The sequence below is a fragment of the Syzygium oleosum genome, unplaced genomic scaffold, assembly GCF_021117445.2.
Source record: "Syzygium oleosum isolate NSW1041296 unplaced genomic scaffold, Sole_v2.1 Sole_v2.31, whole genome shotgun sequence".
Taxonomy (NCBI): Eukaryota; Viridiplantae; Streptophyta; class Magnoliopsida; order Myrtales; family Myrtaceae; genus Syzygium; species Syzygium oleosum.
In genome coordinates, this window is record NW_026607515.1 from 1,904,821 (window position 1) to 1,927,659 (window position 22,839).

At 42.4% G+C, this 22,839-nt stretch overlaps 1 protein-coding gene and 1 pseudogene across 1 annotated transcript; both read left to right on the forward strand.

Annotated features, from left to right (window-relative positions):
* The first annotated feature begins 2,630 nt into the window (after positions 1–2,630).
* LOC115662782 (receptor-like protein EIX2) lies at positions 2,631–3,291 on the forward strand. Its single transcript, XM_056304136.1, has one exon. The coding sequence runs from the start codon at positions 2,638–2,640 to the stop codon at positions 3,289–3,291; it is 654 nt and encodes a 217-aa protein (XP_056160111.1). The 5' UTR covers positions 2,631–2,637.
* A 3,160-nt stretch (positions 3,292–6,451) lies between these two features.
* On the forward strand, positions 6,452–9,614 carry LOC115663422 (receptor-like protein EIX2; annotated as a pseudogene).
* The last annotated feature ends 13,225 nt before the right edge of the window (positions 9,615–22,839 follow it).

Here is a 22,839-nt window from a genome sequence, read left to right on the forward strand (position 1 = left end):
TCATGACTTATGGACCTCGCAGTTGCAAGAATGGACCTGCCATTCTCTATAAGTGATCTGGGTTTCGGTAGAGAACCCTCAAACCCGCTCTCTAAAGCATAGATTCATTCTCTCCCTCGTTGCTCATGGGGAGATATTGCTCCCAACTGCTTGCACTAGTAACCCTATCGCTTATTTCGCTTATTTCACAAGAAAGGGAGGCTCTGCTTCAGCTTAGAAAAAAGCCTCCCAGACCCATATCGCTTGCTTTCTTCTTGGAAAGGCGAAGATTACAGCAAATGGAAAGGAGTCACTTGTGATGGAGTGTATGGTCATGTAATCGAGCTCCAATTCTTACGCCAGACCGTAAGATACAAAAACGGTACCATCGTTAGTTCCAACAAACAGAAGTTCTCCATGACAGGTGAGTTGAACTCTTCTCTTCTCAACTTGAGATACTTGAACTACTTGGACTTAAGCGGGATCGATTTCAAGCGCGGAAGGATACCCGCATTCCTCGGATCGATGAAACAATTAAGGTACCTCAATTTGTCGTTTGGTAACTTCTATGGATCGGTTCCTCGAGAATTGGGAAACCTCACGGAATTGGAAGTCCTTGATCTTCATGATGATCACGGGCATTTGGTTGTTGATGATACCTGGTGGATTTCTTATCTTCAGTCACTCAATTACCTCGACATGAGTGGCTTAAAGATTGACGCAGGAATAGAACTCATGTAGATGATCAGCATGCTCCCATCTTTATCACATTTGAGCTTATCAAGTTGCGGACTATTCAAATTTCATCTTTCTTCTATTTGCTTGGCCAACTCCACTTCTCTTGTTCATCTTTGGTTTCTTGATCTTTTAGTTAATGACCTCGAAGGTCCCATCCCGAATGGTATACTCCAAAACATAACTTCTCTGCAGCATCTTGATCTTTCATGGAACTGTTTGCGCTCTTTGATTCCCATGTGGTTTGACAAGTTTACAAGCCTTGTTCATCTCAATCTTGAGGGAAATCGTCTTCGCGGCATTGAAGGAGGCTTATTGTCATTCTCAAAGAGTAAGAAGTACCTCAAATCGTTGCGTTTGTGTCGTAACGAAATCAGAGAAAAGATTTCGACATCCTTGGGAAATTCGTCAAGATTCCTCGAGAATAACTTAGAGAGTCTAATTATATATGCTAATCACCTTAGCGGTGCTTTGCCAAACCGGCTAGCGCACTTTTGTCTCTTAAAATACTTATTGCTTGGCAACAATCACTTCTCGGGTCCAATTCCTAGAGTCATCGGATCATTGCCAAACTCAGTAACAATAGATCTTTCAAATAATCGATTGGAAGGCCCAATTCCATCATCATTAGGTCAGTTGTCATAATTGAGATGGCTAGATCTTTCGAATAATCGATTGAACGGCCCAATCCCATCATCATTAGGTCAACTGTCATCATTGAGATTGTTAGATCTTTCATATAATCAATTGAATGGCACAATTCTGGCATCATTAGGTCAATTGTCTTCGTTGAGATGGTTCAATCTTTCTTGTAATCAAATTCTCGGGGCATATTGCCGAGTAGTTAGGGCAATTGCGGGCTTTACAAGACTTGCGACTTAACAGTAATCATTTGAGCGGCTCTATACCCGAGAACTTTGGAGAACTTTCCCAACCTTCGGTTCTGTATATTTTTAACAATTCTTGGGGGGGAGTGATTTCGGAAATCCATTTTTCTAATTTGTCCAGGTTAAAGGATTTGGATATTGGTGACAACAAGAATCTGGCTTTTAAGGCCGAACATGGCTAGATACCACCTTTTCAACTTCAATCCATTCGGATGAATTCCTGTAAATTCAAAACCACATTTCTCGAATAGATGCAGACACAAGTGGACGTCAATCACATAGATCTCTCAAATGCTTGAATCTTCGGGGCTTTGCCTAAATGGTTAGGAAACATGACATATAGCCAGTGCAGTCTCTCTTACAATCAAATTACCAGACGCTTCCTAAACATATCTTCCGATTGTTCCATTTTAGATCTCTCCCACAACTTTATCTCCGGACCTCTTCCAACCAATATTGGTGAGATGCATCTGGAGACTTTGTATCTCAATGATAATCATATCAATAGCACGTTACCATCGTCCTTATGTAAAGAGGGGTTGTATGACTTAAGTCTTGGCAATAATTTGCTATCTGGCAGTATTCCCGACTGTTGGAAGGGATCTAGTTTATCTCAGTTGACTTTGTCAATCAATAAGTTGTCCGGAGTAATTCCAAGCTCAATGGGATCCTTACAGGGGCTTTCAACCCTACACTTGAATGGGAACCATCTCAATGGGGAGCTGCCTCTGGCTTTGGGTAATTGCACAAACTTGATTATTTTGGACCTTGGAGAGAATAACTTCTCCGGAAGCATTCCAACATGGTTCAGCAAAAGCTTTCAGTTGTTGCAGATTCTGAGGCTACGAGAGAATAGTTTACCGGTAGTATCCCTCTGCAGCTTTGCTCAGTCTCGAGATTGCAAATATTGGATATGGTGGCGAACAAATTGATGGGAGCGATCCCAAGTTGTCTTGGCTATATGGGTGACATGAAAATCTTCATTCAAGACAATCCAACTTATCTGAATTGGAGTCGAGAGTGTGTGGTTGACATCATGAAGGGAAGGTATAATGAATATACCAGAATTGTTCTACTACTTGTGGGCAATTTGGATCTCTCGAGCAACAACTTGATAGGGCCAATCCCTGAAGAACTTACTTTCCTAGCGGGATTGCAAGGTTTGAACTTGTCGCACAACCTTCTCTCGGGAGGCATTCCCATTGGCATCGGGGACATGAAGTCACTTGAGTCTCTTGATCTTTCCAACAATCGCCTCTCAGGAACAATTCCGCAGGGCATTTCAGTATTAACATACCTAGCCCACCTCAACCTGTCGTGCAACAACTTCACGGGGCAGATTCCAAAGGGCTATCAAATTCAGACCCTCATCGATCCTTCCATTTATGCTGGCAATCCTCTACTCTGCGGCGATCTTCTGAGAAGAAAATGTCCTGGTGCTGAGGCGTCTCAAGCACCGAAAATCTCTCAACCTGAAGATATACACGAAGAGGATAAGGCATTGTTCTACGTGGTTGTAATGCTTGGATTTGCGAATGGGTTTTGGAGCTTTTTTGGAGTATCGCAGTTCAAGAAGGATTGGAGACGTGCATATTTTAACTTTGTGGATCAAGCAATAGACAAGGCATTTGTGGCTATAGCAGTGAAGGTAGCCGAGTTGAAGAGACTGAGACAGTCAAGAACTGCTTAAGTAATGAGCAATCCCGTGTCCTCCCTCGCCTTTAGTTCTTCATTTTGGATGTATGAAACTTCTTGTGCTCGTGTGATCTCTTCCATTTAATAATCTCTTTCCTTTCAGTAGTTTGCTCATTAATGTATCGTAATTAGTATGCTATGAGGTTTTCAACTTTGTCCTGCGCAGTGCGCGAGAACTCTTAATAAACGGCAAGGAAGACGGCTTTCTTGTGCTACGGACATGTTGGAGAAATAATCAAAATGATCGAGTCTAAGAATATCAATAGAAATATAATGGTCCAGCCCGTTCCACATGGGCCAAGCCCCAAAAAGAAAACCATGAGAAAAGACGCAAGGTGAAATTCATTAGGGGATGGGTGTTGATCTATAATCACTCAAAAGGCTTTCTTCCATCCAATGCTGGACTCGATATGTCACAAGAAGTCTCTTACTAGGGACAATCGGAATGTGCGGATGTTCGGAAAGGTTGCCCAAAGGCACAATGTTCTGGAAAACTGAAAAGAGAGGTCGCGCGGTGTAATCTATCAACAGTCAAAACAAAGAAAGCAGGTATTGGAGGAGGTGCGCCAATGGCAATGGCTCAATCTCTCTGTGTTTCCTATTTTTTTGTTTGGGCCAAACTTTCTGTTTCCTCTTGACCGGAGGTTAAGTCAGCCTTTTCGTCCTATTCATTTACAGCAGACACGCGTATTGCTTTTCTTTTTTTCAGAAAAAAAAGGGTACTGCACAATTGACTCGATTAACTGGATCATCCATGGCGTCTCTTCTTTCTAATCAAGAGATGACGAGAATAATTTCAGAATCCATACCAATCAACATGTACTATCCTGGAAGTTGCTTTGATTTACACACGTAGAGAGAAAGCCCATTTCATTATCATGCTAGAATTTACATTTTGTCGAAGAGAAATGCAGAACGGATGAATCCAGACCCAAGTCGTCGGAGGAGATAACGACATGGACCTAAAATATCTTGACTTGGTGCTTGCGGGTCTTGCTCTGCACAACTTGTGGCCGCGCATGAGTTCTCCACAAATAATGCTGTTGGTCCAGCCCCACCAAAGCGCGTAGACGTAGGTGCCATGACTTAATTAAGATGTTATTACACTTTTTCTCTTTAATTTCTGTTTGTTTACTCTAATAACACCCAAACTCACTTCATAAAGCATATACTAATTGCCCAAAATACAACTAAAACAAGAGAGAGTAAAGCCTAATTGCATTGCTTTATATGTGATATCTCCAGATCAATCAAATAACCAAGTTATAGGGAAGCATCGTGTTATATTTTCCCTACATTTCTCTTTTTAAGATTTATCAAGACCTCATGTTTATGTGTCCCCTCCCACCTAAAAATTTACATTTTGTGTTGAGATCCTACTTTAATCAGAGCTAAGTTCCTCAATTTCTTCATGTCACTCTTTCAGTTTGCTTTAATTTAAAATGGGTTCTTGCTAATTTTATTCCTTAATCTCCAAGTTTCGCACCTTATCGGGAAAATTGTCAAATCAGTCCTAAACCTATTGTACGGCGGCCAATTCAGTCCTAAACCTTTTAATTTTGCCAATTTAGTCCTAAACCTTTCTAATTCTTGCCAATTCGTCCCGGCCAATTTTGGCCGCCAGTGGCGTGGCGCCGGCCGCGCGGCCGGCCGGCTAACGCGTGGCAATTTTTTTTTTTTTAAAAATTTTTAATCTTTTTTTTTCTTTTTCTTTTTTTTTTTTTTTCTTTCTTCCTGGCCGGTCCGTGACCCGGCGGCCGCCGAGGGGAGGGCCGGCGAGGTCGACCTTGCCGGCCTCGTCAGCCGCCGCCGGGCGATGCCTCGCCCAGCAGCCGACGAGGCCGACCTCGCCGTCGCCTGGGTTGGGCGAGGCCGACCTCGCCATCGCTCGGGTCGCGATGGCGAGGTCGAACCTCGCCCGGATCGGCGAGGTTCGACCTCGCCGTCGCGACCTGGGCGATGGCGAGGTCGGCCTCGCCGCGGCCGGGCCTCGCCTCGCCCAAGGCGGCGAGGCCGGCGAGGTCGACCTCGCCGGCCCTCCTCCGCCGGCCGACCGCGGCGCCGGCTTATTGGACCGCCGAGGAAGAAAAAAAAGAAAAAAACAGAAAAAAGAAAAAAAGATTAAAAATTTTTAAAAAATAATAAAAATTGCCACGTCGATGACGCGACGGACGGCGCTGGCGCGGCGGCCACGTCAGCGCCGGCCGGCCAAAATTGACCGGAAGGACTGAATTGACAAGAATTAGAAAGGTTTAGGACTGAATTGACAAAATTAAAAGGTTTAGGACTGAATTGGCCGCCGTATAATAGGTTTAGGACTGATTTGATAATTTTCCCCACCTTATCCTCTGTTGCTCGGTGACGGGATATAATCATGAACTATTGGGTTTTCTTTGAGGTAATAAACTCAAAAGTGTGATTTTTGAAATAATCTAACTGTCTCGTCAATTATCATGGGCATATGCATTATGCATGTTGCCAATGCAGGCCTTAACTCCATCAGTCCAATCAACGGTAATGAAATGCAACCGTACGACTACGGGACCATCTTTGATTATAAGCACCATGATTTAAATAGATTATGTCGACTTCGACTTTTCGGGAGGCGGTCGACTTGGAGTCAAGTCATCGGGATGCTGCTGCGTAATTTCTTAACGAAGAACAATTAAATATGCGTGAGAAGAGAAAATCATAAATTATGTCAAATCTATGTTCCCTAACATGACAAGCTCTAAGTCGTTGAATGTGTGCTTTCCTATTTCCTTCTCAAGTACTATTGAAATCAACAAGTGATGGTTACGTTTACTAAGATGATAATTGATATTGTGCACACATGATATACACCGATGATGTAGAATAGTAATTGGTTACATTGACTATCATTCCTTCTCTTGCTCACTGTAAATGCTATTTGCCTACTCTTAAGAACACACTCAAACCAACCTCCCAAAGTTTAAACAAATACACCCAAACCAAAAACTTGAAGCCTAATCGAGTGGCTTTCGTATGCAATAAAGCTTCGTTTTCATTTTCATCATCATTCATGGCGGGACATGATAGTGTGAAAGTGTTTGTACTAGTAAGTTTGTTGCTAATTTTAGACAATGCATGTGTATGAGAAACTCATCCTCCATTTGCTTTGAAGAAGAAAGAGATGCTTTGATCCAGCTCAAACGTAGTCTCTCAGACACATCTCATCCCCTTTCTTCTTGGATTGGTGAAGATTGTTGCCGATGGAAAGGAGTGAAGTGCAACGGAGCAAATGAACATGTCGTCATGTTCCAGATCACCCAAGGAATGAATTCTCACAGATTATTTCCACAGCTAGTGAACTGAATTCTTCTTTGCTCAACTTGAGATACATGAGCTACCTAGACTTGAGCGGGATCTTTTTCAAATATGCATACATGCCCAAATTCTTCGGCTCGATGAAGTAGTTGAAGTACCTTAACTTGTCCCACTCTTTCTCTTTTGCAACTGTTCCTCATGAATGGGGAAATCTCACGAAGTTGGAATTCCTTGATCTTCATGGTTATTATCTCATGGGTGTTGTTAATGACATTTGATGGGTTTCGCATCTTCGGGCATTAAAGTACCTCGACATAAGTGGTATAAATGTTAACAGATTTGGAGACCTCACGCAGATGATAAGCACGCTCCCATCTTTATCACATTTGATCCTATCGAATTGTGGACTTTATAACTTTCACTTGTCTTCTGAATGCTTGGCCAGTTTTACCGTTCTTCATCTTTAGTACCTAGATCTTTCAAGGAATTTTTTTGAAGGTTTCATCCCAAGCACTATATTTCAAAACATGACTTCTCTCCAGCACCTCGATCTTTCATCAAACTCTTTCCACTTGGCCAATTCTACTTCTCTTCATCTTCAGTAGCTCGATCTTTCAAACAATCATTTTCGAAGGTTCTATTCGAAGCACTATATTTCTAAACATGACTTCTCTCCGGCACCTCGATCTTTCGTCAAACCTTTTCAACTCTTTAGTACCAAGATGGTTCGATAACTTGATAAGTCTTGTGGATCTCAATCTTGCAAACAATCTCTTGCAAAGCATTGAAGGAGGTTGTTCTCTTTCTTAAGGGAAAATCCGTTCCTCAAGTCACTATATTTGGGCTATAACGAACTTGAGGAGATATTTTCAGTGGAGGGAAATTCTTCAAGGCTTATCGGGAAAAACTTCGAGCGTTTGGAGATAAGTTATAATTTTCTTCAGGGGGGGCTTTGCCAAATTGGCTGGTGCACTTGAAAAAACTGACAATACTGGACCTATCATATAATCAATTACATGGAACCATCCCGTCATCATATGATTGCTTATGCTTGAGTATACTTTTACTTTCTTATAATCAATTAACAAGGAATATTCCGGAGGCATTACGAAGATTGCAAGTCTTAACAATTTTAGATCTCAACAACAATCTTCTTAATGGCACTATTCCACAGAGTCTCGGACAACTTCAAAATCTTGAAGAGTTATATCTTTCAGCAAATTCCTTGAGAGGAACAGTTTCCGAAATCCACTTCTCCAACCTCTCAAAGCTATCGTCCTTAGATAGTAGCAACAACCATTTAGCTATCAAGGTGGATTCTGACTGGATACCACCCTTAATCTCTCATACATGGGGATGGTGTCTTGCGAGTTTAGAACGGAATATTCACGATGGATAAGAATGCAAGTCCACGCAAGTATAGATTTGTCCAATGCCTCCATTTTAGGATCTCTGCCAGATTGGCTAGGTCTCGTGTCATTCTTCTACCTGAATCTCTCTTACAACCAAATAAATGGATCTCTACCGAAATTTCCTTCCGACCTGGCTTATTTAGATCTCTCTCACAACCAAATAAATAGATCTCTGCCGAAATTTCCTTCTTATATGTATTCATTAGATCTCTCTCACAAATTAATATCAGGACCTGTTCCACAAAATATTGGCCTAGCAATTCCTCATTTGGATTCCTTGTATTTGAATGATAATCTCTTAAGTGGTCCAATACCCACCTCATTATGCGAGATGGAAAATCTGTACTACTTGCACCTCGGAAGGAAAGAATTAGTTGGCGAAATTCCTGCATGTTGGAAGAAGAACCCTCGGACACTTCTTGATTTATCATCCAATATGTTGTCTGGAATCAGACCGACTTCTTTGGGAAATCAAATCGGGCTTGGGTCATTACACATGAACAACAACAGACTCTAAGGAGGAATTCCTGTGACTATAAACTATTGCAGGAAATTGCAAATTTTAGATCTTGGAGAGAACAACATATCTGGAAGTGTTCCACATTGGATTCGACCAAGTTTTCTGTCACTACAGATTCTTAAACTGCGAGAAAACATGTTCAATGGCAGTATTCCTTCACAACTATGCTTTCTCTCCGCGCTGCAAATATTAGACCTGGCAGTGAACAATCTGACAGGAATGATTCCAAATTGTCTCGTCTATATGAAAGGGATGAAACTGAACCAAAGCATAGATGAAGGCAACTCACTCTCCCTTGCTTATGCCCCTGCACACGTGCTTGGGTGGAACGTGTCCGTCGGAGCGACAAATTGGAATCAAGAGCATGTGGAACAGGTCGTTAAAGGGGGTGGACCTTGACTACACAAAACTTGATCTACAGCTAATGGTCAATTTCGATCTCTCGAGCAACAAATTGGTTGGGCCGATCACAGGAGAGCTTACCTTGCTCTCCGGATTGCGAGGCTTGAACTTATTGCGCAACTTTCTTTCTGGAGGCATCCCCACTATGATTGGAGGCATGAATTCGCTCGAGTCACTTGATCTTTCGAATAATCACCTTTCAGGAACAATCCCGCAAAGCTTTTCTGCATTCACATCACTGAGCAAACTAAACTTGTCACACAACAACTTCAAGGGGCCAATTCCGAGATGAAATCAAATCCAGACCCTTGATGATGCTTCCATTAATGCAGACAATCCTCTACTTGGTGGTGATCCTTTACAAAAGAAACGCCCAGGTGCGGAGGCTCCTCAAGCGCCAGAAGAAGACACCAATGAAGAAGGTAAGATTGAAAAGGTGATGTTCTACTTCGTCATAATGTTTGGGTTTGCAATCGGGTTTTGGGGAGTTGTTGGCGGTTTGGTGTACAAGAAGAATTGGAGGCGCGCGTACTTCGGCTATGTGGATCGTAAAGCAGACATGGTGTACGTGATTGTTGCAGTGAAGGTAGCCGAGTTGAGGAGGGGACTGAGAAGAGCGTAACAGGCCTGTTCTCCACATCAATCAATCCAATGCTTCATTGATCTCGTGAAGTTCTTGTTTTCTTGTTCAAGCAAAATCGTTTTAGTAGTTGGCTTGTTTCTCCTTTTGACTAGTAGCCAATTTTTGTTTTATTCAATTTCAAGCTTGTCCAAGCAAGCTGTCACCGGAACGGCATGAGAAGTGCAAATCATGTCATTTTGTAATTTAGTATTGCTCAACAATTTAGCAGTACTTTCTTACCAAAAAAAAAAAACAATTTAGCAGTACTTTGTGTTCTTATGCTCATGATGTTTTGCTTGTTAAAGATGTGAAATTATGTTAGCAAGTTCCATTTTCGTCCTTTTTATGCTTTTGCTGCTAATTCCATGTTGAGGGTAATACAAAATCAGGACATGAAATTGTTAATGGCATAGGGCCCTTCAATGTTTAATGGATTCCTTTCCTAAGATTATGTTTCCTTTCTCAATTTCGAGACGTCAGAAATACCATACCATCCCAATCAACTCGGACTGTTTTTTAGGTTGCGTTTCCCTGGACGGTCCCGGCTATTGGGCTACAAATGTTGAATTCCGAAGAGATCTGCACCGGCCCAAATTTTAAAATAATAATAAACAATAATTGAAAAACCCTAATCTTCATTTTGTCTTTTCCTCTCTTCACCTCAATCGCGTTCACTGCTTCAATCTAACACCCTCTCGTGCTCGTGCTCTCCCTCACGCCCAAGACATGGTGGTAAATAACTCAAAAAGCAGTTGGTAAATTTAATCGAAGAAAAGTTCAGAATTCGACACATTAACATTTGTAACTCTAAAATGTTGTTAAGGTTTTTTATTCTGTTAACCTTTAAGCATGGGTGTTAGAATGTTGATATAAATCTAAGAATAAGACTATGCTACGATTTAAAAGGACTATAGACGTGGTGCTGTGTATTTGAATTAGTGCTGGTTGCTGGCAACTTTTGATGTTTTACATGATTCCATCTATCAATACTGTTACATTTTAAAATTTTTTTAGGTGCGCATCAAATTATAATGGTCATGTTCCAAAAGTAATATTTTACTATGTCAAGTTAGAGAGAGCCTTCCTAATAAGTCATATGTATTAAATTATATTTCGAATTTGGATTCGTACGCGATACTCAATTCGCACGCCCAATGTTTATTAATACTCTGGAAAAGAAAAAGAACATCCGTGGAGCATTAAGCGAGAACAGCGCCAATCGTGGAGCATTAAATGAAGATGGACAAATATTCTGCACATGGTTTTATGCGCATGCCTCCACGTCCATTTTTCTTCTTCCTCTTAAATGCATGCACATGATGTGAATGTATGCCCATAGAGGAAGAAGTGAGCGCTACCGTCCTCTTTCTCTCTATTTTTGGTCAACTTTTGTGGGCTTTCTTTGTCCTTTTGTTGTTAAAAGAAGGAGGGAAGACAGAAGCTACGGTCATTTTTTCTTGTGGCGGTGCATGATGGTCATACGGACATGCCATCATTAATTGCACGAAGACGCATTGGCTTCTGAAGATGGGCGCCATTTGTCTCATTTCTACATCCATTCTCCTGTAAAAGGGGAGCAGAGGACGTGGAGAAGATAGCAAGCCAAGAAGAGAGCTCCAGAAGAGAGGCGTGAGTTCGGAGATATTTGTGCGTAAAGAGAGAGAGTCCATCGAGTTGAGATATTAAATATTATGGGTATTGGGTGTTGGTCACGAAAATGACATGCTCAGGATCACCATAATCAGAAACAGAAACACGTTAATGGAGAAATTATCGATTCGCGTACCTGATTTGGAATCCATCGAACTTGACGTGAAATTTGCGACGGTTTTCGAACACGAACTCAAGTGCTTCTCCCCTATAACCTTGGTTAGAACACCGGCCTAATGAGATTGCCACTCACGAGAAAAAAGTTCTTTCTATATCCGTATGTGAGTCAAATTGTGCATCATCAGGTTAGGGGAGGGACTTGAGCGCTATTTATAGAGTCTTCGACCACAGGCCCTCTCATTACGGGCCGGGCCGTACTCGGCCCACACCAGCCAGCCCCATATTAGACTTATTAAGAACCCATATATCTTACCTTTATTAGACCAAACTAATTCAATTAATTTCAATTAATGAAGCCCACATTAGGAAATTCTTACATTCTCCCACTTGGGCGATATTAATTGAAACAGAACTATGTGCGCACCCTTATATTGGTCTAGAGATTATTCTTAATAGTCAATCCGATCCCATAAAGTCTCGAACACCGAATCATGGCGGTAATTGCATGTACTCATGCAGAGCCTTCCATGGTCACGGGTGCTTTCAACTTTACTGATATGGATTCAATATGGTAGTGTGTCAAATGGACAATACCTCATAATGAGTGATACTTCATGTGTTGTCCATTTTGTTAGTCCAAATTCTCTCTCCTTAAGTGTCACAAAACCTAGTGTGTCATCAGAGAATATCCTTCATGGTTCCAACGAACCTGCATATGTCTTACCTTGATAGTTAACTGTACTTTATGTGTATTAAGACATATCGTTAAGGCTAATACCAAGAATGCCCCATAGCCTATACTCAAGGTTTACACAATGCCTCGAGATTTTCATCAAATATGTGTACTCAACTTGATAAATCTACATTCACAAATACCTCATTGAATGCAAAAGAGTTGATACATATTCAAATATTACAAAATGTAACAAAATCAGATACAAACTTCATAAGAGCAACATAAAACTAAACAGCTCCCACTAATTAACAGTATCCCATGATACTTCTAAGCCCATATTCATGATATGTCGATCAAATACACAAGGGCGAAGGCCTTTAGTTAGCGGATCTGCAATCATATCATCTGTTGAAATGTGCTCTACTGCAATGTCACCATTCTGAACTTTTTCCTTTATAGTCAGGTACTTGATCTCTATATGCTTAGACCCATTGAGACCTCTGTTGTTGTTAATAAACAACACTGCAGAGTTATTGTCACAATACAACTGTATGGGCCTATCCACAAAATCAAATACGGTCAACTCCTTAATGAGGTTCCGGAGCCAAATTGCCTGAGTAGCGGCCGAAAAGCATGCTACAAACTCCGCTTGCATGGTAGAGGATGTCATTGATTTCTGTTTTTCACTTTTCCATGATACTGCATCTTCTGCTAATTTAAAGATGTAACCTGTTGTCGACTTCTTTTCATTCTGACAGCCAGCAAAGTCTGAATCCGAATACTCGACTAGCTGTAGGTCCTGAACATGTTTGTAAATCAGTATATAGTCTTTTGTCCTCTTTAAGTACCTCAAAACTTTCTTGGTAGCAACCCAATGATCGTGTCCTGGATTTGATTGATATCTGCCTAGAAGTCCTGTTGTAAAAGCAATATCTGGTCTAGTACATACTTGAGCATACATAATACTCCCAAGTGCACTAGCATAAGGTACATTCTTCATTTGAGCTTTCTCAAAATCTGAATGAGGACATTATGATAGACTCAACTTATCACCCTTAATGACAAGAGCAATTCCTGGCTTGCATTAATGCATGTTGAATCTTTCTAAGATACGATCAACATATGCCCTCTGAGATAAATCCAATAGTCGGCGAGAACGATTCCTATGAATCTCAATGCCAAGGACAAAAGACGCCTCACCAAGGTCCTTCATATCAAAGTTCTTTGACAACATCCGCTTTGTCTCATGCAGTAAACCAAGGTCACTGCTCGCAAGTAGGATATCATCCGCATAGAGTATAAGGAAAATGAATTTCCTCCCACTGACCTTGCAGTATATACACTGATCTACATTGTTCTCAACAAAACCAAATGAAGCGACAACACTATGAAACTTCAAGTACCATTGTCTAGAAGCTTGCTTGAGACCATAAATAGACTTTTTCAGTCTACATACAAGCGTACCTGAATCATCTGCCGCAAAGCCTTCGGGTTGCATCATATAGACTTCTTCATTAAGGTCTCCATTGAGAAAGGCAGTTTTAACATCCATCTGGTGTAACTCCATATCGAAATGAGCTACCAATGTCATGATCACTCTGAAAGAATCTTTAGAAGAGACTGGAGAAAAAGTTGTAACGTCCTGAATTCGGCCCACTTTCGGGATTAATAAACTAGATGATTATTCCTCATTTCGTTTTAGTGAGTCTCGCCCGGAACTGATCATTCTCGGGATACTGACCATTAGGGAATGGCTAACTAGGAAAACGGTACGTGGACCAAAGAACTCGACCGTGAATCGAGTCCAATTCCGAGATACGACGAGGAAATATTTTGTGCCAATGTGGGTCGATCCCAGGGAGAGAGTGACGGGTTCAGTTTGGCTGATGACGTAAGATCGGATCACGGGTGATACCGCACGACCGAGAGTACACGTGGCAAACGGCCCCGAACTTATTCCGAACGATCACGACCCTGGGACTAGCGATAAATCCTCGTGTTCTCGAAGAAATTGGGACCGTCACGACTCGAGTAGCCCTAGGTCGATACGCGTAACCCCTAAACAGCCGCCCGTTAGTGAGAGACGCTAAAATCGCAAATCGAGTGAAAACGATCGTGGAATTGAGTCCGGACTTCGGTGTCGAATTTCGTGGGCGTACGCGACTATTTTGCAAGGACGACGTCGTTTTTTTGTGGCCACTCATATTTGGGATCAATAGAGTCGAAAATTGAAAAATTGACCCGGGACCGGAAAATTACTGTTTTGCCCCTAGGCCTAATTTTAGTGTTCCGAATTTTAGGGTTAATTGGAGATTATTTTAAGGTTTTATATTGATGTGTATCAGCCCAATAATGCTGAAAATTGAGGTCCATATTGCCCCAAGATATTTAGCAAGTTTGATCCTAGCCTTTTGATTAGGGACTTGATTGTCATTTGTGCTTAGTTGTTCACCAACCACACTATCTCATTCTCTCTATACACTCCCTAGTCTCTCTCTCTCTCTCTCCCTCATTCCCTCCCATCACCACCGGCCAGCCCCTCCTCTCTCCCTCTCCCGTGAACTCCCCCTCTCTTCCTCTCTTTGTTTTGGCCGTGGGAGGCCCTTCGCCGGAGCGCCGCCGCCGCCCGCCGATGCCGCCGACGGTGCCACCGCCCTACGCCTCACCACCATCACCATCCTGTCCCTCTCTCTCTCTCTAGCCGTGTCCCTCTCTCCCTCTCTAGGCCCTGGAATCGCCTAGGCTGTCGCCGCTCGTGCCGTTCACCGGAGCCGCCGCTCGCCGCCACTGTCCAGCCGTCCCTGCCACTTGTTCAGCTTTATTTGGAGCCTAGGATTCCAAGTGAGTACAACCCTAAACCCTAATTAGGCTAATGTATGTTTCTAGATGGGTTTTAGGGGTTAATTAGGGTAATTTAAGGGTTAATTGGTGGAGATTGTTAGGGGCTGAGGTTGTGGCGAATTTCGTGGCTTAGCGTGATAATTTTATTGAGGATTAGCGGCCTAGAACGTGCTGTGCGATGGCTGGTAATATTGGATTGAATTGGCCCGAGTTCGGTTAATTTAGGGGTTAAATTGTGGAATATTGTGCGCGCCACGCATTGCCCTCGGGGTGGCTGACTTGGGTGATGTTTTGGGAAGCCAAATTGAGTATTTTGAGGATAATTAGTGGCCTAGAGTGACCCGTTTGGTGGCTGTCCATATCGGAATTTAATTGGGCAAGGCGCGATCAATTTGGGGTTTAATTGTGTAATTACCGGGAATGTTTGAATTGCTTGATTAAGTGGCTGAATTGTCCATGGTTGTGATCAATTTTGTGATGCCATGTCATATGCCTCGTGTGACCAAGAATGGAGTAGCATGGCGGGCCTCGAGTGCGCAAATTCATGTAGGTTTGGTTTAGTGATTTTTGTGTGCCAAGTTTATGCCATGACTGGATTGGGTGATTTTATTAGTTGGGCTTGTGATACATTGAATTGAGCTTGTTGCGCGGTGAATTGAACAAGTGGTGTTGTGCAATGGAATGCTCACTGTGAAATTCGTGAATGCCCAAGTGTGAACGTTATGGCCATGAGTGTGCACTTTGAACATTGGCATCACATGTGCATATCCGAGTGTGCGCGAATGACATGAGAATGTGATCACCTAAAATGCCCTGATGCGTTTTACGCGGGGTTCAGATAATAACTGGTGTATGTGAGTGTGTGATCACATAAAGCCCTGATGCGTTTTACGCGGGGTATTGAACCCGTCCTGAGGCGTGTTACGCGGGACGATGCCTGGATTACCGAAAGATGATCAACCTGAGGCGTTTTACGCGGGTTGTGTGTCATGAGCTTGATGCGTTTTACGCGGGCCGGAGATCGATCTCAGAGTAAATGGACCTGATGCGTTTTACGCGGGTCGGAGGAGAATTTGTAAATGGCAAGTGTGCAAGAGTGCAAGTGTGCAAAAGTGCATTGTGAGCATGAGCATAGCATATGCATGATGTGCGTTGTGACTAAGTGATGTTGTATATGTGCCATGAGTGGGCTCTGTATTATTATTATGATTTGTAAGTGTCTAACCTGCAGGGCAAGGTAAGTGTAGAATCTGGGCCTGAGGGCCTGAGTAACTTATGTGTTGAATTGCGTGTTGTTTAGTGCTTGTCAGGAGGTGCATGTTAGCCTAGTTTAGGTTTAGGGAACCTACTCGCTGAGATTTATTCTCACTGTTGTATAAATCCAATCTTTCAGTCCCCCGACCCTGAGGATGGCTGAAGTTCCGATACGTTTTGGGATTCCGCATCATATAGAGCGGACGAGGACGGTACACCCCGTAGGGAACGGGGAGTCGTATATTAGGCATTACACTCTAGTATGCATGGATTTGGGGGAAACATATCACCAGACCCACAAGTATGTAGCTTGGTGCTTCAGGAACAGTCTCGGAGAGTATGGTCCTCTCCGAACTTTTGATGTCCCATTTACCGGTTTGGGCACGAGGTACCCCCGGTGCCCCGATGAAGAGGTGGCTGATCTTGGTTCTTCAGCTGAGGAGAGTGCGAGCTCTGATGGTGTGCCCGTAGAGTACGAGGTGGATGAGCCCGATCCGATGGACTTGGAGCCAGCTGACGGGGACGCTGTTCCGGAGCTGATGGAGTCGGATGATGAGGAGCCGGAGCCGATCGAGGAGGACCCCGTACCAGAGGCCGAGCCTGAGGATATGGACTCGGAGGAAGAGGCCGCAGAGGCTGAGTCAGAGTTGGATTCATCAGATTCTGAGGAGGATATGCCTGATAGCTCTTCATCTTCAGGGTCTTCTGATTCCGACCCGGACTGGGCACCATAGGCCTTAGCTTTAGTCTCAGTCTGATAGGGCCAGTACCTTTTTGACCAGAGCCCCACCACAAGTAGTAGACTGACCCCCGGGCCGCTTACCCATTTTTGTCAGTAGTGGTCATTGACCCGCTTTTGATTTTGAGCGCAAGTTGTAAATGGATGATGTATATGGTTCTCAGTCTCAATGCAAGTGTATGTTTGTTCATGTTGGTTGTTGTTCGGCTATCCTTGGTTATGTGATTTTAAATTGTTCGGGTGTTTGATTATTTCTGCTGTGCTTTGTGTTCTCTGAAATTTGGGTGTTGGGTCGGCGACGCGTCCTAGGACGTCGCACCTGAATCGACCTTTGCGAGGGATGTGGCGTGCCGTAGGATGCGGGGCGTGACAAAAGTTGCTTCATAGTCTACTCCTTCTCTCTGAATGAAACCCTTGGCTACCAGTCTGGCTTTAAACTTCTCAATCTTTCCTTTGGAGTCCCTTTTAGTCTTATACACCCATTTGCAGCCAATGGGTCTATGACCTTCAGGTAATTCAACAAGTTCCCAAACTCCATTATGCTTCATAGACTACATTTCATCTCTCATTGCATCCAACCACAGTTCCGACTAAGGACAAGAAACAGCTTCTGCATAAGTCACTGGATCAGCCACAGAACCAATATCGTAATCTTGCTCTCCTATATAGACTAAATAATCTGGTAGTATAGCTGATCATCTCTCCCTAATAGATCTCCTTACTGGAGCAGCAACAGCCTCATCCTGTACCTGAGAGCCTTGAGGAACTTCATTAGAAGCTGTCTCGACAACAGGATCCTGAGCCTCAACAGGTTCAGTCTGTGGTGTAGGAGTCTCCACAATTATCTGTATGGGAGGAGATAAAGATACAACATTACCCACCGTACTATTATCCTCAATAGTCTGTGAGCAGTTACTTTCTTCGGCCACATCAAACTCCAGAAACTTGGCTGTCTGTGATTCCACAATTCTTATGCCTCCATTGGGATTATAGAATCGATATCCCTTCGAATGATCCAGGTAAGATACAAAGTAACACCGACTGGTTCTGGAGTCCAACTTACTTAATTTTGGATTATATAACTTCACTTCTGCAGGACATCCCCAAACCTTAATATGGTTTAAGCTAGACTTGCGTCCAGTCCATAACTCAAAAGGAGTTAATGGAACATCTTTAGTAGGTACACAATTCAGAATGTACAAAGCTGTTTTCAAAGCTTCACGCCACAGAAAACCAGGTAAATTTGTCCTACTAATCATACTCCTCACCATTTCCATAAGGGTGCGATTACGCCTTTTGTCTACACCATTTTGCTCAGGACTCCCAGGCATAGTAAACTAAGCCACTATCCCAGAATCCTCTAAGTATTTGGCAAATGGCCCCTTAAGCTGTCTGGCATCGCCATGCTTGCCATAATACTCTCCACCTCGGTCAGATCTAATAACCTTTGTGACCTTTCCCAACTGTTTCTCGACTTCAGTCCGAAAAATCTTGAACTTGTCAAGAGACTTAGACTTTTCTTTAATCCAATACAGATAGCTATATCGAGAATAGTCATCAATAAATGTAATGAAATAAAAATGTCTACACAAGATTGCCGTATAGGGTCCACTTATATCAGTATGAATAACCTCCAATAGGTCAAAACTTCGGACTGCAGTTTTCTTCCTTATCTTGGTCATTTTACCTCTACAACAATCTACGCATGTCTCTAGGTCATTTTTAAGAGCAGGCAGGATGTTAGTCTTTATCAGCCTTTCTATTCTGTCCTTAGAGATATAACCAAGCCGTTTATGCCACAATGCATAAGACTGTTCCTTAGGTAGTGATATCTTGGAAACAACCTTTTCAGCCGTATAAGCGACGTATATGTCATTGGGAGACAAACACAATCTGTACAATCCATTAGACATATTACGACACTCAACCTTATTTGAATTAAGAAACAAAGAAATAAAATTGTTCTTGATCTCTTGATCTCAAAAGAGTAGCCATACATGTCCAAACACGATACAGAAACTAAGTTCCGTCTAAAAGAAGGTACATAAAAAGTGTCTTTCAACATTAATCTAAAATCAGAATCTAGAATCAATATAACATCTCCCACAAACACAACATCAGCTTTCTCGTTATTTCCCACAGTGAGTCTTGACTCATTCTGATTTGGCTTCCTACGATTTATGAATCCCTGTATGGTAAACACAACATGATTAGTTGCATCACTATCGAGCCACCAAGAACTGGATGGTGCTTCTGATAGGTTGGATTCACAAACAAGTGCCAAAGAATCATTATCTGTAGGCTCACGTTTGGACAACCAAGTTTTGAACTTTCCACAGTCCTTCTTTACGTGACCTTTCTTCTTAGAAAAGAAGCAGCGGTTACCATCCCTTTTGAAGGATGTTTTCTTTGGACCTATATTGTCAGATTGACCAGTAGTGTCATGAGTGCCTTTATGAGTATAATTTCTGGACTTCTTATCCTTCTTTTTGTGGGAACTAGAAACATATAAGGCTAGATACTCTTTTTCTTTCTTAAGTTTCTCTTCCTCTGCTACCACCCTTGCTATCAAGTCATTCACTGACCAAGTCTCATCTTGGGAATTGTAATTTATCTTTATAAGCCCAAAATCAGGTGGAAGAGTGTTCAAGGCTTGATGCACAATGCAAGCATCGGGAATGGAAACATTAAGAGCTTGAAGCTTTGTCTTTAGGTCTACCATCCTAAGAACATAATCTCTAACCCTAGCAGTACCATCATACTTCATATTGAAGAGCTTTTGAAGAAGTGTACCAACCTCAGCATTAGATGAAATACGGTTTCTAACCTCTGAGGCTGCCATCATTTCCTTAGCAGTACAGTCAGCTGGCAAACCACTTTTCAAGTGTTCTTGAATGGATTTCTTCATTGTCAATAAGCAAATCCGATTGCTCTTTTCCCAGGCAGCATAGTCCGTTTTCTCGGCTTTAGTACTGGTGGCCGAGATATCTGCCGGCTTATCCTTTGTAAGAGCAATGTGAACATCTGCTAGCTCCATTCCAAATAGAAAATCCTCTTTCCATTTCTTAAAGTTCAACCCAGTAAGGACCTCAATGGAAATGGAATTGCCGTTTACAGAAAAGGTGACTGGAAAACAAACAAACAATACAATCAGCATCATGTGAGTACTTATCCAGAGAGTTACATACATCATCACATAATCACCTTTGGGCAGAAAATATGATATGCAATTGTACACTCTCCACATGACAGCGGTCATGAGAACATATTTTAATCTTTTGTGAAATCATCACCTTTGGGTGTATGAACCACTAAGATCAGTCATTTCTCAAGCACATGCTATACATGTACCCCTCCATGAACTAGTACGAGATCACCTAATTTGGGAGTATAATCACGCAATAGAACAGGAGACATCCCACCACAATATGAGACCGATATTTCTCAAACCGAGTCAAGTGTGCCACTTTGGCGGTCACTACCTAACTGAATCCTTGAAAATCTCTCATACCGGGGATATTAGCTTTATGTATCACATTCACTATATACATGTAATGCTAGACGTAAAGACATGGGCGTATATCTCTGAAATTACATGTTATGCTAATTATATTATTCCATTCATTGATAGACAATGAATTACACTCTACATGGTCCTTATGTGGTGATATACATGTGAGCTACATTATGCATTTCCGAAACCATAGAGAAATACAAGAAAATATGTAAAAATACCCTAAAAATACGCGTATATAGGGTTCTATACGTATTTTCACATCTGTAAAAGATTCAAACATGTAAAATAAATATACCACAATGTAGAGAATCTCAATACGAGCGCGTCGGTACCAAGAACGTCCAAAACGGACGTCGGACGCGCCCTCACGTGCCATCGGAATGCGCGGCGCGAGCGCGCGTGTCCAGCCGGTCCGACCGGTTGACCGGTCTAACCGGTCAACGATCAACGGACCGGTCCGACCGGTTGACCGGTCGAGGTCAACAATCGGGTCGGGTCGAAACTCGGGTCGGGTCGGGATCCGGGTCAACCGGATCCGCGCCCTCGCTGACGTCAGCCTGCGGTTACCGGCGAAGAAACGCGCCGGTTCGGCACGGCCGTTCGTGGCCATCACGCGCCGCCGCACCCACGGCGCGTGTCGGCTCGTGAGGGCGCGTCCGGCCTCCTTCGGTGACACGCCGCCTATCAATCTTCTCGTCTCGACGAGTATATTCCGAATATGTAATAAAATTTTACAATCAACCGACAAAAAATTTCGAAAATGGGTAAAAACCTCTCGGACATAACGAAAACGGTCCTAATCCGAATGTTTCAGTTCTAATATATGGCAGGCTCTGATACCACATGTTGGCCACGAAAATGGCACGCCCAGGATCACCATAATCAGAAACAGAAACACGTTAATGGAGAAATTGTCGATTCGCGTACTTGGTTTGGAATCCATCGAACTTGACGCGGAATTTGCGACGGTTTCCGAACACGAACTCAAGTGCTTCTCCCCTATAACCTTGGTTAGAACACCGGCCTAATGAGATTGTCACTCACGAGAAAAAAGTTCTCTCTATATCCGTATGTGAGTCAAATTGTGCATCATCAGGTTAGGGGAGGGACTTGAGCGCTATTTATAGAGTCTTCGACCATGGGCCCTCTCATTACGGGCCGGGCCGTACTCGGCCCACACTAGCCAGCCCCATATTAGACTTATTAAGAACCCATATATCTTACTTTTATTAGACCAAACTAATTCAGTTAATTTCAATTAATGAAGCCCACATTAGGAAATTCTTACATTGGGCATATATTAGGATTAGAAAATACCTAAGCATAAGTGATTATAATTCTATAATTTTTCAATTTATTAGTGAATTATTTGCCGGTTCTCCCCGTGGACGTAGGTTCCGACATTCGGACCGAACACGTAAAATTTTTCATGTCCTTTTATTATTCCTCGTTTTATTTCTCTATCGTTTCTACAGCTCCCAACTTAATTGCAAAGTTACGATCCGCTTCCGCTGCATCACTGATTAAACAACAATATGTTTTGATTGATACTTGTTAATTCATCAAATAAAATTTTACTAATAATAAGGCCCTCGTGCCACAGAAACTTGAAACTTCTGACATTTGTTATAAAAGGAAGAAGGACATGGTTTCATAATAATGTGTATCCAGCGCTTAAGTCCTTGATTGCATCATCCTTTGATGAAGAGATCATTTGAGAGCATGTTCTTTCGCGCCAAAAGAGATACTCGGGACATCGACTGGTTAAGTTATTTTTCCTCTTGCACATTTTCATCATTTCTTCATCTAAATACACCCATCAGATGCACAGTGCAGAAGAAATATGATTTAATACAAAAAAAATCCATTATAAATATTATGTGTAATGGCAAAATTAGGCATACATCCCCTTAATATCTAGTTTCTTGCTTTTGCCGTTTGTTCTGGTGTTGTGTGGTCTCTTTGAAACTTTGCGACATTTATAGGACAATTGGGATTGTGTTATACAGGGTTTTGGGACATTATATGCTCAACTGGGACATTCGTAGAACAATTTGGGATTGTGAAAAACAAAAATACACGATATTTGCTTATGAAAGAAAGAAATAGATGCAACCAGATGAGTATGGACACATAAGAATCTACAGAAAAAGGATCTGCCAGAATGAGGACATGGACCTCAAGACTTAGACTCGGTGCTTGCGGGTCTTGCAGGTTTTCCAGGGTGATGTGACTGAAGGAAGTTCATGTTATCAGTTTATAACAGTGGGCTAAGGCAAACGCCTCTGTTTCAACTTCAATCTATGAAAGTGAGGCATGACTACTCTGCTAGGATAGCTGCCTCACGTCGGGACAAAAAACAAAGAGAGAATAGTGGACTAGCTTTAAGGATGAAGGAGGAGATTAATTGAAAAGTGACGTTGACATGACTTGGAGTTATTCGGGGACTTCCAATTTCGCAAACTTTAATAGAAAGAAATATGTAAACTTTCGATTTCAATT